Below are 16,609 nucleotides of genomic sequence, written 5' to 3'. Positions count from 1 at the left end.
CCCCCTTGATCCCTTTTTCTGCCATTTTGGGAGGTATGCTGAACCCTTCCTTACCTGCTACCTGATCTCTGCTGGGAGTGGGCTCTGGGCCAGGAGTGGGGCGTTCTAGGCCATCTTCCACAGGGGTTGGTGTGAGTCCAGGCAGCATTTTGGTTGCAAAGGTCACCTCTACGGTTGTAGCCTGTAATGTAGGAAATCCTGGTGGTTTTCCATCATTATCCGCTGCTCCCTACTGCTATTCCTGATCCATTTATTCTGAACCCGTATCTGAGCCAAGCTCTCTTCCCCTGGATCCAATGTCCTGTCCAGACAAATCTTCCCCCAAAATTGATGCTTTTCTTTGGCTGAGAGACTGGGTAGCTAGCTGCCCTAACCCCCCGTCCTCAGACCGTCCTCAGTCTTACCTCAAGACTACCTAGTTTTAACAACTCTTTTCAGGGTTTAGTGGAAGTGAGAGTAATACATAGTTGTCTTGTCTAGGAGTAAAGTCAACTAGGTGCTAAGAGCCACCCCCACCAACTTTATTTTCCCACGCCAACTCTCTAGAACGTGATTTTCTTCACATCCTACCCCCAGCACACTGACCTGGATATTGCTGCCTCTTCCTCTCTTCCCACAGTGCCCTGGCTGCATTTTCCCTCAGCCTGCACTCACCACAAGCAGCAGCTTCTCAACACACTCGGGCACCACGTTGTGAAGGTGGCTGAGGTGGAAGTGCAGGGCAGGCCGGCCCATCAGCTGTTCCTGGCAGAGTGGGCACCTGTACTTGGGCTGCACAGCATGCTGGGAGAGTGTATGAACCCTCACTTGGTCAGACTCTGGGCTCAGGAAGCTGCAATATGGACAGCAGTATACCTGGGGAATACATACGGGTGGTGGAGAAGTCAGGGAAGAGAAGGGACTCACTATTTCACAGTCACTAGGATTCAATGCAACATCTCCTCATCTCTGTCCTCAGGAGACAACCAGCCCTGAAGCTGGCCATTGCGCTGGGCTAGGACAAAGGCCTAGCCTAGGCTGCTATTCTGACTCTCTTCTCTGTCAGCTCCCCTCCTTCCACCCTGGGTTCTGTCTTCCTTCTGGTGTGTCTTTCCCCATGTCTGGATAACCTCGCCAATCTTCCAGCTGACAGATGACCTGATACTAGCCTCTGCCCTGAGTCTGCCTCTCACCCCTACCCCACTGCCTGTCTTTGCTGTGAAATACCTCCTTTCCTCTGGACACTTTCAGACCCGGTCCTCCCTTACCCCAGTCTATTTTGCTTCTTCCAGGCTCTGAACATCTACAGAGGGGTCCTATCTGTTTGCCCTGAAGCTGACTCCTTTTTTTCAGGCTCAGCTGCACCCCATTCTCTTTCCCTTTTACCACTTCTTTTTGCTTGCTTGTTTTGGGTTTTCTTTTTTGTTTGTTTTGAGACAGGGTTTGTCTGTGTAGCCCTGGCTGTCTTGGAACTCACTCTGTAGACCAGGCTGGCCTCCAATGCAGTTTCACCTGTCTCTGTGTTGGAATTAAAGGTGTGCACCACCACTGCCCAGCTCATGACCTCTTCTTCTTCCTTTATTTTTTTTTTTGTTTGTTTTCTTTTTTTGTTTTTTGAGATAGGGTTTCTTTGTATAGGCCTTGCTGTCCTGGAACTGACTCTGTAGATCAGGCTGGCCTCAAAGTCACAGAGATACACCTGCCTCTGTCTCCCAAGTGCTGGGATTAAAGGTGTGTGCCACCACCTGGCTTTATTTATTTATATACATGGGTGTTTCACCTCCCATTGAGGGTGTCAGATCCTCTGGAACGGGGGTTACAGATAGTTGTGCCATGTGGGTGTTGGGAATTGAACCTGGGTTCTTTGGAAGAGCAACCAGTGCTCTTAACTGCTTGAGCCAGCTCTCCAGCCCCAGGCTGGCCCAGGGAAATTCTGTTCTGTCGCTCAGCGCATTGTGGCCTAGACCTTCGGAGAGATGGAGGCACTAGAGGCCTGCTGTCACCTGAGTGGGCATTTTGCCTGCTGCCCCAGACCAAGCTTCTCTCTCTGGCCCACCTCCTCCTGCTGCTCTGCACTTTCCTAGGCCTGCACGGAGGTACTCATTAATGAACCAAGCCTCAGGACACGTCCTGTAACACACAGGCTGCAGGGAGGAGTTGGGAGGAAGAGAAACTGAGGACTGAGGTATCCCTACATGCTACAGTGGAGTCTGGTGAGCTGTGAGGCCCAGGATGGCATCTCAAGACCACAGACTTGGAATCTCCTCAGAACCGACACAGAGATCACAAGGCCAGATTGCTCCTGAGTCCTTTCATGTCCAGACCCTGAAGCTCAGAGGCTTGTGGGACTACCTGTCGATGAGCGGCTTGTTGGGTGCCTCTACTCTTAGGAAGGGGGTGCCAGGACGGTTCTTTCCAGCTTACGGCTCCCTGCAGGAAGGAACATCCTCCCGCAGTCCTATGGGACTGCTCTTGTGTTCTGCTTTGCTCTTTCCACCCCGCCAGGCTTCGCTTCCCCTCTCCTGCATCCTTCCAGTCGCTCCTGCTTTTCCCCAAGTTCCTGCCATCCCTTCCTGTCACACCCTTTGTGTTTACCCTCACAGGCAGGTTTCCGCCTAACATGCTGAACATACAGAACTGGCACTCGGTAGAACTTCCCGCGTGAGATTCTGAGATAAAATAGCCACGGGCGCAATAGAAGCCTTTAGAACAGTGGTTCTCAACCTTCCCAACGCTGCGATAGTTACTACAGGTCCTCATTCTATGGTGCCCCCAACCATAAAACAATTTTTGTTTTACACCACAGCTGTGATTTAGCTACCATAATGAATAATAATGGCCTCAGGTGACCCAAGGGGTGGCAACTCACAGATTGAGAACCACTGCTTTAGAGTACAAGATCTCAGTAAAGCCAGGCCCCCACCTTCATCATCCCAGTTACCCCAGTTCTGACCGTGATCTGGTTGGCACTGTCTGTGGAAGGGCCAGTTCTGTCCTCTGTCACTCCAGAAGCTGAGGGTAAGAGGAGAGGAGGTTAAAGACCCCTTTAATTCTCCCCTTCCTGCATAGCCCCCACCACCATAGAGCTTTCAGGGTAGGAAGCAGGCTTCAGAGAATGGAGAACGGGCAAGAAACTCAGCAGTCGGGTGAGGCCTGGCAGGGAGGGCTTCTGGGTTAGCCAGGGCTGGGTCTTCATAGGGGGCAGGGAGATGCCTGGGCCACCACAGCCTGTTTTTTGCCCTTTCTTTCCTCTGATCAATTTTGCTCCTTCTGGGAAGGAGGTCTTTTGGGGTGCCTGGGAAGGAGGTCTTTTGGGGTGCCTGGGCTTTTGAAGGACTCCATGAACATCCCAGGATGTACAGCAAACTGGATGGGGGAGACGGGTCAAAGGCTCACCCAATTGTTCTGTCTTCTTCTGGGCATCTTTCTCAGAGGTGGGCGGCTTAGATGAGGGGGTGTCAGTCTTCCCTGTGTGGGATGGAGACAGAGTCAGCACAACACCGTGAACACTGGGGAAGGAGGGAGGACTCAGGGCAGAGGAAGCAGGACCAGCAGCCAGTTGGTGAAGGAATGGATGAGTAAATCAGGAGGCAGGGAAGGATGAAAAGCCGCCAGGAGAGACACAGTAGAACAGCAGGGCAAGCCTAACACCCCATCCCTAGCGACAAGCCCCACAACATGACTGGACTAAACTTGGCCTCCTGGCCTGCCTGACCCTGGAAAGGGGAAACCCCAAAAATGTCGTGGGAGGGGCCCTGCAAATGCTGAATGAAGCGGCGGCGGCTGTAGTGACCAGGAGCGATGGGCAAGGACATTACCACTCAAGTAAGAACTGACAGATGTGTAGGAATTTATTTTCGGTGGCAGCCTAATTAAAGTGTTAAAAGTTCCTTAACTCCATTCAGCCTTGCGCCAGGATCGTTAGCTATTGATCTGGGCCCCTCCAGCACTTAACTCCAGCCTGCGTATTGGCAATTCAATTAGCACCAGTCAATGCTGCCTGTTCCTGGTTCCTGCTGCCCTGCCCTCACCCTCACCCACCGCTGGCCTCTCCAAAGCCCAGATGCCCATGCCCACCTCTGACAGCCCCTTCCAGGCTCTTCTCCTGCACCCTCTGGATCAATGGCGCCTGGATGGCTGTTCCCGGCCTCTGCTGGAACAACCTCTGCTGCCTAAGGGGGTCTCTAAGCCCAGCCTTGGGGCTGAAGACCTCCTAGGAGACAGGAAGAGGCTGGGAAACTTGTTGGGGCCTCTTCCCATCCCTGTTTCCTTTGGACCATGCCCACAGTGCCCATCTCCTTCCAACAAGACTGGCCCAGCATGAAATATACTTTGGATTTTTCTCTTTGCCTACCATCCTGCACAACCAATAGAGCCACTATCTGCTACTCAGAATCACCACCTCATTTCCTCCTGTCTTCCTGGTCTCTACTCAGCAAATCTCTGCCATTCTCTCCATCCTCCAGTAGTCTCTTGCTCCCCTCCTGCTGGGAACCCCTTGTTCCTGGCACCCCCATCTTGCCTTCCCATCCCTCCCCCACACCTTCCTCCTTGCTGTTGGTAGCTCACAGGCCCCTTGTTGCTTCCTCTGTCACGAGGTTGCTATCGCCCTGCCTCTGCCGCCTCTGCCCAGCCTCTGTACTTTTCTGTTCCCTCTTCCTCACCAGGAGTTCGGAGCCGCCCATGGCTGAAGCTCAGGATATTCTGAAGAGCCGAGAGGCCTTCTTCAGCGCTTGGGCCATTTTGTAGCAGCTGCAGACGCCTCTGGGCCTGGGCATCGCGGTGGGCGGGTGTGCGCAGGTGTTGTAGCATGGCTAGGCGGGAAGGTGTGTCCCAGGCACACAGCAGACAGCGGTAAAGCCCCAGCTCTGGCCCTGCCTCTGCTCCCTCCATATCCAGGAGAAACTAGAACCATGGAAGAGGCCGGCTCAGATGTAGAAGGAACACCTCCAGATCTCTGGGGACGCTCCCTTCTCGGACCGTCTTCCTGGCTAACCTCCCTCTCCCCTTCTTGGTCACCTAAGCATCACTGTTTTCCTTCTCTTTCTCCCACCAATCCTGGGTTCCCGAGTATGCGACTGCGCTCTGCTTCTGCTTCTTGGACTTGTGGGTAACATGATGGGCTGGATGAGATGGGCCTACATGCCAGAAAAGCTGAATAAAGTCAGTTTTCCTCCTGACGGTCCACTGTCCTTTGGTCTTTCTCCACTTTGCTACCCTGGTACATACACAGCCCCGCCCTTCATGTCCATCACCCAGGGTTCCTCCACCACTTCTCTACTCTGCACCTCCTTCCACCCTGGTCCCCTCCCTCTCCTGGCCCCTCTGCCTGAACTTCACCTTATAGATCTGGCTGTTTTCTTCATGGGCTGACCCCCGGGCATGCAGCTGCATCTTCTCCTTGCTGTTGGACTCAAAGTCACAGATATTGCAGCGCAGGTGGAGCGGGGAGACAGAGCCATAAGAAGCCCCGTCCCCCAGGGGCAGTGGGGAAGGGGTGCCCATGGCTCCACCCCCCTCCCTAAGGTGGGCTGCCAGCTGGTACTTCTGCGTGTGTTTGTCAGTCTTGAGGTGGAGCTGGAAGTTGGCCTTGAGCTGGGTGCCGTAGCAGCAAAGTTTGCAGCGGTGGGTGTCACCGGCTACCTCCTTCCACTCGGCCTCTGGGAGGCTCCGGCCTATGCTGCAGTGGTAAAGCAGCAGCTCCAGGTTGTCTGTGCTGAACGCCTGGCACACCAGGCAGCGGAACACCTTCAGGGGTGGGCTGTCATCTGGGGATGGCGAGGCGGGCAGGCCGTCGGAGGAGGAGCCCAGGAGCTGACTTGGTGGCAGATGGGTCTCAGGGGAGAGGCTGCCAGGGGCTAGGGGACAGAGACAGGTTAGTGACTAAGGAAGAGTGAGTGGGGGCACTAGAGAGAGCCATGTTTACCTAAGCGGGTGGGGCGGGGGCAAACTGTGGGGAGGCTCGAGCAGGGAGCAGCTGGAGCAGAGTCGGGGAACTTACCAGTGGTGAGGAACTTTCGGGAAGGTGCTCCAAGGTGGTGGAGACCATTGAGGAGCAGCTGGGCTTCCAGGGGCTTCTCTGGCCTCAGCCCAGGCCCAGGCAGAGGCGTCTGAGGCTGTCCTAGGGCCTGGGGCCCAAAGTACTGGAAGAGTTCAGGAGGGTTGGTGGGGGTAGTTCCCGGCGGTGGAGGAGGTCCTGGTCCCACCAGCCCTGGCGGCAGGCCCAGCGGCAGCCCTTGGTGCAACATGAGGACGTTCTGCATGTGTTTCTCGGAAGTCATGTGGATGCGCAGGTTTCGGGAGATGTTGGTTTCATAGCTGCACACCTTGCACTGCCAGGATGATTTGGCCTTGGGCTCTTTTTCCCCTACAGAGGGGGGCGGGAGGGACGCCTCTGGGGGACTGCCCTGCCCACCAGGCCCCGCCTGGAAGCCCTGCAGGTTGGCCAGGTGCTTGTCCGACTGCATGTGGATGCTGAGGTTGCCTTTGGTGGTGGTGGAGTAGTTGCAGACATCGCAGCGGTAGGGCTTGTAGCCACAGTTGTAGCTCTCTCCGCGAGCCAGGCGGGGGTGGGCGCCCCCGGCGCTGCAGTAGCTGCAGTGACTGTTGCTCTCTGGATGCTTCTCCCGCATGTGCACGTCTAGGGTCTGCTGGTACTTGTAGTGCCAGTTGCACTTGGGACACTTGAGAGTCTTGCAGGAATTGCGTGAGTGTAGCAGGGACATGTGGCTGGACAGGCTGAGGCCCTGGAAGGCTGCAGGGGCCGGAGCGTAGTCATCAATCAGGCGACAGGACTGAGGTGGGTCACTGGCGTCTTCAGGAGAGCCTACTGGAGCTGGGAGCGTGGTTGCCTCCTTGGAGGTGGGTGAGCTTTGGTTGAGTGGGAGGCAGAGCCCTCCATCCTCTTCCTGCCCCTCAGGGAACCAGTCTGGCCCTGCCTCGCCTCTTGATACTGGCGATTCTTTGGCTTGGGTTGGGCTGGGGTCCCAGGTGGTTAGGGCTGTGGATGGAGATGGTGGACTGAGGGCCATAACTTCTTTAGTGGGGAGAGCGAGGGCCTGGATGTCTGCCTCTGGGGGGACAGCCTCAGTCTGGGCTCCGTTTGTCACTGCGGTCACTGTGCTGTTGTCAGGGACTTTGGGAGAAGGGCAAGCAAGTTTTGGTTCCAGAAAGCTTAGGAAGGCCACGCCGCCTTCATCACCTTCCTGAAGTATGGCCGGGCTGCCCAGCAGGCCCTGGTGGTGGGCAGGGGTCAGCTTCACTCCATGAGAATGTGTGTGGCCTATGAAGGCCCGGAGCCGGCTGAAGCCCAGGCGGCACAGAAGGCAGATCCAGAACAGTGCCCTGGGGTCTCCCCATTGGCTCCCCAGGGGGCCATCTTTGGGATCTTCGGATGGGTTTGGAACCAGCTGGTAGCTCCAGAAGGATCCATCCCTTCCCTCACAGGCAGCCAGAGATGGCACTGAGGTATCATGGGACAGAATTTGGTCAGAAGAGCTAAAGCCTTGGGTTGGGTCAAAGCCATGTTGGATGTGAAGGGTGGTAAGATGTGAGGAGGGAAAATGGGCAAGGAGGGGCAGGCTGGGCTCTTCCTGGATGCTTGCCTCATCCCAGGGGAAGCCCTTTGGTAACAAGAGTTCACTGCCACCTGAACAAGAGTTCACTGACAGCTTGGCCAGTAGGTAGGCCTTACCCCCAGCTGCAAAGAATAAGTGGTTGCTTAGGTCCAAAGGAAGGGTCGTTTCCTCCTCGTCCTTTTCCACCCCAAGGTCCTTTGGTGGGATGTGACCACAGCCAGGCTCTCCTTGGGGATCTCCAATCTCCTTTGGTGGAACAAGGCCACAGCCTGACTCCAGATGCTCTGCCCCTGGCTCTGAGGACCTTACACTTTCAGAGGTGGTGAGGGCATCAGGGGGATCTTTGGTGACAGGATCAGAGGTGCTAGAGGAGGTGTCTGGAGGTGGGGACGGAGCATCATGCCCAGGGGAAGGAACAGCACTGGAGGAAGAGGCCAAATTAAGGGTAGCCATGGTAGACGGAGGACCGCTGAGGGTTCATTTCAGCGTGACAGCCAGGTCCCTGCAGAAGGCACGAAGAGAGCAATGTCATGAGATGCCAGGGTCCCCAAGGCCGAACGTCTGGACTCTCCAGTCCTGTCATGCTCCCGGAGCACCAGACTCAGGTGCCCTCATGCCAACTTGAAGTCTAACAGGCTTAAAAATTAACGTGCCTAAAATTAGAACTCACTATTGATTTCCGAACTGGCTCTTCCTCTCTGTCTTGCAACCTCAAAGCTGTTACCACTCATCCTTCTGCTTAGGTATGTCCACCCCATCTGCAAATTTCCACAGTGAGCTCTGGAATGCGTCGGACCCTGCCCCCACCATCTTCCTCCACAGCGCCATCTTGGCCCACGCCACTGTTACCTTTCTACGCTGATCTAACAGAGGAACTATTCATTTCCACCCCTGCCTTCTCAATCTAGTGTCTCCCTCTAACAGCCAGAGTGATGGCTTCATCTTTAACTATGAGAACCCTTCATCTGCCACCGGTCAACTCGGGAGCGTTCTTAGTTCCATTTGTCTCCTCACCAATTTCCCACTTTTCAAAATGTTTATTTGTTTTTTGAGACAGGGTTTCTCTGTGGCTTTGGAGCCTGTCCTGGAACTCACTCTGTAGACCAGGCTGGCCTCGAACTCACAGCGATCCACCTGCCTCTGCCTCCGGAGTGCTGGGGTGAAAGGGGTGCGCCCGGCTCAGAATGTTTTAAAATAAACTTTAGGTTATAATTTTCTTTTCCTTTTTCCTTTCCTTTCCTGTTTTTCTTTTTAGACAGGCTGTCGTGTAACCCAGGCTGACCTTGGACTTGTGATTCTTTTCTGCCTCTACTGGGTTTACAGGAGTGCCTCACCATGCCTAGTTCATGCAGTCCTGGGAATTGAACCCAGGGCTTTGTGACTTCTAGGAACACACTCTATCTATTGAGCTATGTCCTTAGCCCTCCCACATAGTTGTCTCTCTACTGTGTGGGTCCTGGGGATGGAACTCGGGCTGTCATGTTTGCAGCAAGCACCTTTACCCAGTGAGCCAGCTTGTCAGCCCTTTTACTTGTCTTTAAAAGATGTAAATCATACTCCATTCTACTTAAAATCCACCAGTGGTTTCTCATTGCACTCAAGAAAATGCAGCCCCTTTCTGGGCTCTGCAAAGTCCTACCTGCCAGAAAGTCCACTTCTTCCGGAGTCTCCCCCGAGCTGCCTAGTTTAGAGCACTGGCCAGCCAGCCAGCCTTCCCGCCTCTCTCTCCCCACCACACCCTCTCCCTCTCTTTCTTGGTCCTTCCTTGTCCAAGAGCCTTTGGCAGAGTGGCCCTCAGAGTTTTCACAGCCTAGTGAAAAATATTTCCCGCCTTCCTTCCCTTCCGGAGGGGGAGGGTTAGTTCCATGAGGGGTTCTATCTGCTTTCTGTTTCTCTATGATTACACAGACACAGTCCGGTCCTCATATAACCCAAGCTAGCCTTACATTCAAGTAGCTGAGAATAACACTGATTCCTCCTACCTCGACTGCCCAAGTGCTGGGGTTACAGGCATGTGCCATCATGTTAATAAATATCTTTCAAATGAATGAACCCTGAGAAAACCCTTCAGGTCTGGCTCCTTGTCAGAGGTCTTCTTGCTTTCCCTAGCACACATCTTTCTCTAGTGCATTCCAGATCTAGACGGGCTGGGACATGCTGAGGCAGAGGAATTTCCTTGGCTCGTTGGGAGATAGTAACTCCTTTGTAGCTCTCTCCTTTCCAAATTGGAGGTAAACAAGTTAGTAGCAAGTCCTTGTAATCATGGTCCTAGCAGCTATGAAAGATTTTACAGCTTGGGCTTGGTACCAGCTAAAGACACGCACCAGTATCCCACTTCATCTCACAGTATTTGTACTTAGAGGTGAGGAGGCCAAGAAATCCTCAAGGTTTAAAGGTGCCACTGATAGTAACCAGGTTCCAAAATGGTGGGAACAGCTTAGTCGCTAGAATGATGGTCTAGCATACAGGAAGTCCTGGGCTCAATTCCCAGCGCAGGATCAATGGGGATAGGTTCATGCTTATAATCCCACTACTCTGGCAGTAGAGGCAGGAGGATCTGAAGTCCTGGCTACATTGTGAGTTCAAGACCAGCGTAAGATACATGAGATACTGTCCATTCCCCAACCTCCATAAAAAGAAAAAAAATTGGTGTGTGTGTATGTAGACATAAAACAGGTAGAATTAGTAGTCTCTAAAGAGCTAGGAATTAGGAATTGTGGATAAGGTCATAGAGGCTCCTTCCTACCTTCCTCCAAATGATCAGTTCCCTAAGCGTCCACCTAACTCCTCTCCCACATCTGTAGGAGGCAATGTCTCATATTCAGGTCGCACCGCTTCAGAGAAAGGGTGAGGAGGGGCCTCTTTCCCTTGGGTCATCTTTAACCCTCATCTCCAGGCTCCCAGATCTGATATGGCCATTGGTCCAGGTGCCACGCTGCCTTCAAGCCTATTTTCCACTTCCCTTCTCCGACTGGGAGTCCGGCTAGGTGTGAGTCAGAACCTTCAAGGAATTCTCTCGGCGAGATTTGTATGCTAATGAGATGCAAATAAGTACCTCGTAAAAGGGTTGAGGAGAGAAATCAGAAGGGAAGTGAAGAAACAGGGTGGGGTTGGGGGTGGGGTGTAGATTTCTAGTTAAGTAGGAGCCGTGGTGGCCCTGGAGAAAGGCATTCTTCCTAAGGACCCTTGGTGGGACAGAGGAAGGTAAGTCTGTTGGTTTGCGAGGGCTCAGTCACTTCCACAGGTTGGACCCCATCACATTTCACTACCCGACCTGACAGGAGAGCTGAGGGTAACATGGTGGGTGCTTTGCTCTTGCTTTGGCAGCAGGACTGCCCTGCTTACAAGTATTCGCTCCCTCCGCTGCCAACTCACAACGCTGGAGTAAGTCCCAGGATCCCCCTCTCTCTCAGGCACTCACCTCTAGAAAAGGACCACTGGCTGCTAAGTACAAATCAAAGGGGCTCTCAGCTTTTGGCCAGCTTCTGGGTGAGACCCGCCTGGGAAGGTCAGCTGGCGGCTGTTTAAAATTGCAAATCTCTCCCCTACCTTCCAACCTACCCCTCCTCTACAGAAGAAGAATTTCAATTGCAAATTTATTTCTGCCTCATGCACCCCCTACCTATTTCTCCCGTCCCCCTTTTCCTCAGTGTTTCTCCCACCACACACTATCAGACTGTTGGGGTCAGGGTGCCCCCCAATTTCTAATCCTTCCATTTCATCTATCTCCCATCTCCTCTCTCTGGGGCTCCAGGTCCCTGTTTTCCTTTCTCTCTCTCTCTCTCTCTCTCTCTCTCTCTCTCTCTCTCTCTCTCTCTCTCTCTCTCTCTCTTTCTCTCTCTCTCCCTCTCTCTCTCTCTTCTTTCTTTTGCCCTTCTTGCCTTGAACTAGATTTGGTACGGAAGCCTCTAAAAGTCCACCTAACCTGCTACCCTCGGGCCAAGATTCGTGTTCACTCTGTCCGTCCGCCATTGGCCATTTCTTCCCGGGGTTCCCAGCATTTCTTAGGAGCAGCTTTCCTGTGGGGCGAGTCTCTCAGGAGGGTGAAGGAAGAAGGCAACTGTCCCAGACCCGACAGGACGGCTCAGAAGGAATGGGAGAGAAGGCGGCTGTGTTCTGGAGGTGGGGGACGGGAGGAAAGGGCCGCGCCTGAGCAGAGCAGAGCAGAGCAGAGGGGCTGCCGGGGAGGCAGCGGCGGCAGTGTGATTAGAGCAGAGATTGATGTGAAGGGGCGCCACAGACGGCAAAGAGAGTCAATAAAACGAGAGGATCACATTAGAGGCGACAGAGAGAGCTTTAAATTACAAGGCTGCTGCCACCACGGGAGTGGGGTGGGGGGTGGGGGTGGAAGGAGGGAGCCCTGGAGCCAAGGGAGGGTGGAGAGTTCTGAGGGCGTAGTCGCCCAGAAAGATGGATCACCAGCTATAAAATGGCTCTCCCTCCGTCTTGTGAGTCCCTTTGTGGCCCTACCTCTCTAATGCTCCAAGCCACTCACCAGGTTGAGGTGGAGAGCAAGGGGCCCCAAAGGAATTGTTACCTCTCGGTCCACCTGGTTTTTCCGTCTGCCCGTTCCTTGGGAAGGAAAGCATAATGCTTTCAAAGCAAGGCAGGGGCTGGGCGGTGGTGGCGCACACCTTTAATCCCAGCAGAGGCAGGCAGATCTCTGTAGTTCGCGGCCAGCCTGGTCTACAGAGTGAGTTCCAGGACAGCCAAGGCTACACAGAAACCCTGTCCCGAAAAACCAAACAAACAAACAAAAAACAAAACAAAAAAAGCACGGCGGGAATTAATGTCCCCCAAACGCAAGACAGTCGCTATTACTGACTTAAAGAGGAAGGCAGGAGAGAGAGAGATGGGGGTGGGAGGGCGGGGGTAGCACGTCTCACATTAGGACCCAGAGAGCGGAAGTGAGGCCAGGAGGCAGAAACAGAAAGGCTTAAATTTGAAGCTGCGGAGTACAAGAGCAAGATCTTTAAGGCAAAGCCCTGCAACTGAAGACACCTCGAGAATTACTAGTGGGGGGATGGTCCAGTACTTAAATGCAGTCAGAGATAGGAGAGACTCAGCCCTCACTGACAGGCCAGGGAGCCCAGGCTGGCCCAGAGAATTGGGTGCGACTAGGAGGAAAAGAAACACCACTGCTCCCTAGTGGTCACAGAGGGAACATCACCAAGTCCCGGATACCCTCGGAAAAAGCATAAGCAAAGCCTGCCCCTCTCCATTTCCTCGGGCTCATTAAAGGATAAAAGGTTCTGTGGAAAAGTCTGTCAGAGAAGCAGCATTACACTTGCTTAAAATCTGCATACCATGATTTTCACATCAGCTTTCCAAACATTTTTGTCTTCGGTTAGCCTTCCCTTAGAGTCAATTCATGAAGTGTGTATGCGTGTGCACGCATGTATCCCAGCTGGCTACTTTTTTGTGTGTGTGGTGCTGGAGGCCACACACACACACACACACACACACACACACACACACACACACAGAAACACATACATGGCAACAGCTCAAGCAGTGAGATACTCCAAGCCCCGAGAGATATTTAGATATTTACAGTTTAAGGTGGAAGAGCATGGGCGCTAGGATCCACGCAGACCGCGATCCTGCTGGTTCCACCTCTCACTAGCTGTCAACCTTGGTGAGCTGCTTATCCAGACTATTTCCTCAGGTGGAAAAAGGGGAGTAACGACACGAGGGCCAGAAAAGGCAACGTGAAGCGTGCATGGCCTGGGGTAGAGCACGTGGTCTGAGGTAAGGCTGACATCCCTCCTGCTGTGTCTCTTGAAGATTCAAACCCAGGCTCCCAGCCTCCTTACACACTTGACCTTTTTCCTTTTTTCCTTTTTTCCTTCCCTCCCTCCCTCCCTCCCTCCCTCCCTCCCTCCCTCCCTCCCTCCCTCCCTCCCTCTGAGACAGGATTTTGCTCTAGAGCCCAGGCTGGCAGTGGACTTCTGGGCCCAGCTCCAGTGGGAGCTCCTGTGCAGCTCTTACCTGGCGCTGGGTCTGGATAGGCTCCAGACCAGATAGAGCAGGGAGAGGAAGCTTGCCTAAGCTCACCCTCAGGCTAGGTGAAGCAGCTAATGCTGAGGTCTGAACTTTTGTTTGTTTTTATTGATTTTTATTGAGCTCTACATTTTTCTCTGCTCCCCTCCCTGCCTCTCCCCTCCCCTTCAACCCTTCCCCAAAGTCCCCATGCTCCCAATTTACTCAGGAGATCTTGTCTCTTTCTACTTCCCTTGTAGATTAGATCTATGTAAGTCTCTCTTAGGGTCCTCATTGTTGTTTAGGTTCTCTGGGATTGTGGATTTGTGGGCTGGTTTTCTTTGCTTTATGTTTAAAAACCTCTTATGAGTGAGTACATGTGATAATTGTCTTTCTGGGTCTGGGTTACCTCGCTCAGTATGATGTTTTCTAGCTCCATCCATTTGCCTGCAAATTTCAAGATGTTATTTTTTTCCCTGCATTTACTTTTTAATGGATTCCTTTATTTTATTATTATTATATTATTATTATTTTTGATTTTTTGAGACAGGGTTTCTCTGTGTAACAACATCGGCAGTCCTGGAACTCACTTTATAGATCGGGCTGGCCTCAAACTCAGAGATCCGCCTGCCTCTGCCTCCCAAGTGCTGGCATTAAAGGTGTGTGTGACCACTGCTGGCCCCGCATTCCTTTATTTTTGTGTTTATAGGCACTGAATCTAGGGCCTCAAGAAGCAAGCGTACTCCCATTGAGCTACATATGCAGACCTTTTATTTTAAAGGTTTGTTTTTATTAGTTTAATTCTGTACACGTGTGTGCCCACGTGTGTGAATGTAGGTGCTGGTGGAGACCAAAGACATGGGGTCCCTGGAGTTACAGGCAATTGTGAGTCCGCAGACATAGGTGGTGGGTACCGGGTTCTCTCCAAAAGCAGTAAGTGCTTAGTGCTCTCAACTGCTGAGCCATCCCCTCCCCCCCCTTTTTCTTCCCTGAAACGTGGTCTCATCATGTAGCCCTGGAACTCTCTCTAAAGACCAGGCTGTCCTCAAGTACTAGAATTAAATGTTTGTACCATCATGCCCAGCCAACCCCTCCTTTGATTTTATTATTTTTTAAAAGGAAATTTCAATTTTAAAAAATATATTCTTTATGTTCTGTCTTAGCTTTATTATTATTTATTTTATGTATATTGGTATTTTGTCTGCATGTATATCTATCTGTGTGAGGGTGTCAGGTCCCCTGGAACTGGAGTTATAGACAGTTGTGAGCTGCCATGTGGGTGCTGGGAATTGAACCTGGGTCCTCTGGAAAAGCAGTCAGTGCTCTTAACCACTGAGCCATCTCTCCAGCCCCTGAAATTTCAATCTTCTATAAATATTTTTTATATACTCTGTGTGTGTATGTCTGTGTCTCAGTGTGTGTGTGTGTGTGTGTGTGTGTGTGTGTGTATGTGTGTGTCTGTCTCTGTGTCTGTGTGTCTCTCTCTGTGTGTGTAGATGCAGGTTCCCAATGTGGGTCCACAGACTTGGCAACAGGTACCTTTATGCACCGATCTGTACTTCTTGCTGGCCCTCTTTATTTTCTGAGATAGGATCTGACTAAGTTGCTCTGGGTGGCCTTGAATTCACTCTGTGGCCCAGGCAAGCCCAAAACTTGTGCTCTTCCCAAGCACAGAGATCACAGGCCTGGATCAGCCCAGCTTGCGTCACATTTAAAATGATAATTCCTCTCTACCGATCGTACCTTGAATTTAGAAGGGAAATGCAAGTGCACTATCCCAGCACAAGTGATTCTACCCACCTTCCCACTGATGGCCCATCTTCATGAATATTTAAAAAGTGCTTACTCTGTATAAGGGAGAGGGAAGTGAGTGCGGAGGAAAGTGGAATAAGCAGAAGGCTATGGAGGCCAAGGTGTGGAGGTGAGCTGCAGGTTGATTTGCATATGCAAATACTGCAGGTCTTCTAGACTGGGTGGTGGGCCGTCCCTAGTGTGAGGAAGGCTACTTGGAGGCTCTTTTATACCTTGCAAGAAGCTTAAGGGCAGGTTTGAGAGAAGCCAGCGAGATCTGAGGAGAAAAGGGGAAGACTTAGAGGAAGATGGAGGCGGGTGAGAAGGGGGAAGGGCAGCTGTGGGCTGAAGCCACCACACACACTATCAGGGACAAGGTTTTCTGAGGTGTGTTCACCTCTAGTAGGGGTGAGTATCCAGGAGAAGAGCATGCCAACCGGGTATTAGATGTCCTAGGACAGGGCATGGGGCCGCTCTGGTGCACAGGTCTGTATGACCATTTTTTAAAGACTATGTATTTATGTCTATGTGTAAGTCTGTGTGTGAGGTTGCTGGGTGAGCGAAAGTGTCAGTTCCCCCAGGGGCCGGAGGTGGAGCCCCTGACAGCTGCGCCGATGCAGGGACTAGGAACTGAGCTCTGGAAGAACAGCAGTACCAATAGCTTCTGAGCCTTCTCTCGACTCCCTCTGTGTGTGCACTGGAGTGACTCAGAAGGCCACATGTTTCGCATGCCTCAAGCTTGGAAGGCAACACGAACGCTGCTCAGAAAGAACCCTCTCGTAGGAGCACTTAGAAGTGAGGAGGCAGAGGCTGGTGCCCTTAAATATAGACTCACCACCATGCTTGATCCAGGCACGAAGTATCTCTGAAAGATTCTTTGAGCTTGGAAGACTGTAAGGTCTCTTCAGGTTTTTCTGGTTCTTCAATTTGATGTGAGTTTGTATGTGGCTAACATAGTTTGTGAGGATATGATTTGTACAGTAATGGAATACTGAGACTAACACCCCCAATCTCAGAAATGAACCATAAATTAACATATGTGTCTGGGGAAAATATTACAAGGTTTTATCAAGAACAGTCACCAGTCTGTCAGACGCAGAGGAAGGAAGATGAGAATTCTACACTGAAAAGGTACTAAGCCATGTGGCAAAACATAGACAAGAATTATGGGTTAATTTAAGTTGTAAGAACTAGTTACTAGTAAGCCTGAGCTAAGAGACCAGTTTATAATAAATATAAGCCTCTTTGTGTTTCTCTGGGACTGAACAGCTGCAAGACTG

At 52.1% G+C, this 16,609-nt stretch overlaps 2 protein-coding genes across 8 annotated transcripts in view; one reads left to right on the top strand and one right to left on the bottom strand.

Annotated features, from left to right (window-relative positions):
- The window catches only part of Thtpa (thiamine triphosphatase), a 47,391-nt gene that overhangs the window by 13,285 nt on the left and 17,497 nt on the right, over window positions 1–16,609 (top strand). The gene's annotated exons all lie outside the window — the stretch shown is intronic.
- The window catches only part of Zfhx2 (zinc finger homeobox 2), a 36,571-nt gene that overhangs the window by 7,643 nt on the left and 12,319 nt on the right, over window positions 1–16,609 (bottom strand). For both annotated transcript variants that reach the window (XM_057785699.1, XM_057785696.1), the window contains exons 2-8: window positions 5,981–8,058; window positions 5,320–5,837; window positions 4,644–4,884; window positions 3,376–3,447; window positions 2,933–2,991; window positions 655–855; window positions 55–181 (exon numbers count right to left, since the gene is read on the bottom strand). In XM_057785699.1, the coding sequence (XP_057641682.1) occupies window positions 55–181; window positions 655–855; window positions 2,933–2,991; window positions 3,376–3,447; window positions 4,644–4,884; window positions 5,320–5,837; window positions 5,981–8,009 (3,247 nt within the window). In that variant the 5' untranslated portion in view covers window positions 8,010–8,058. The remainder of the gene's footprint in view (window positions 1–54; window positions 182–654; window positions 856–2,932; window positions 2,992–3,375; window positions 3,448–4,643; window positions 4,885–5,319; window positions 5,838–5,980; window positions 8,059–16,609) is intronic.

Source organism: Chionomys nivalis, chromosome 12 (genome assembly GCF_950005125.1).
Source record: "Chionomys nivalis chromosome 12, mChiNiv1.1, whole genome shotgun sequence".
Classification (NCBI taxonomy): Eukaryota; Metazoa; Chordata; class Mammalia; order Rodentia; family Cricetidae; genus Chionomys; species Chionomys nivalis.
The sequence above is the reverse complement of the archived record's forward strand: the minus strand, read 5'-3'. Positions and strand labels throughout refer to the sequence as shown.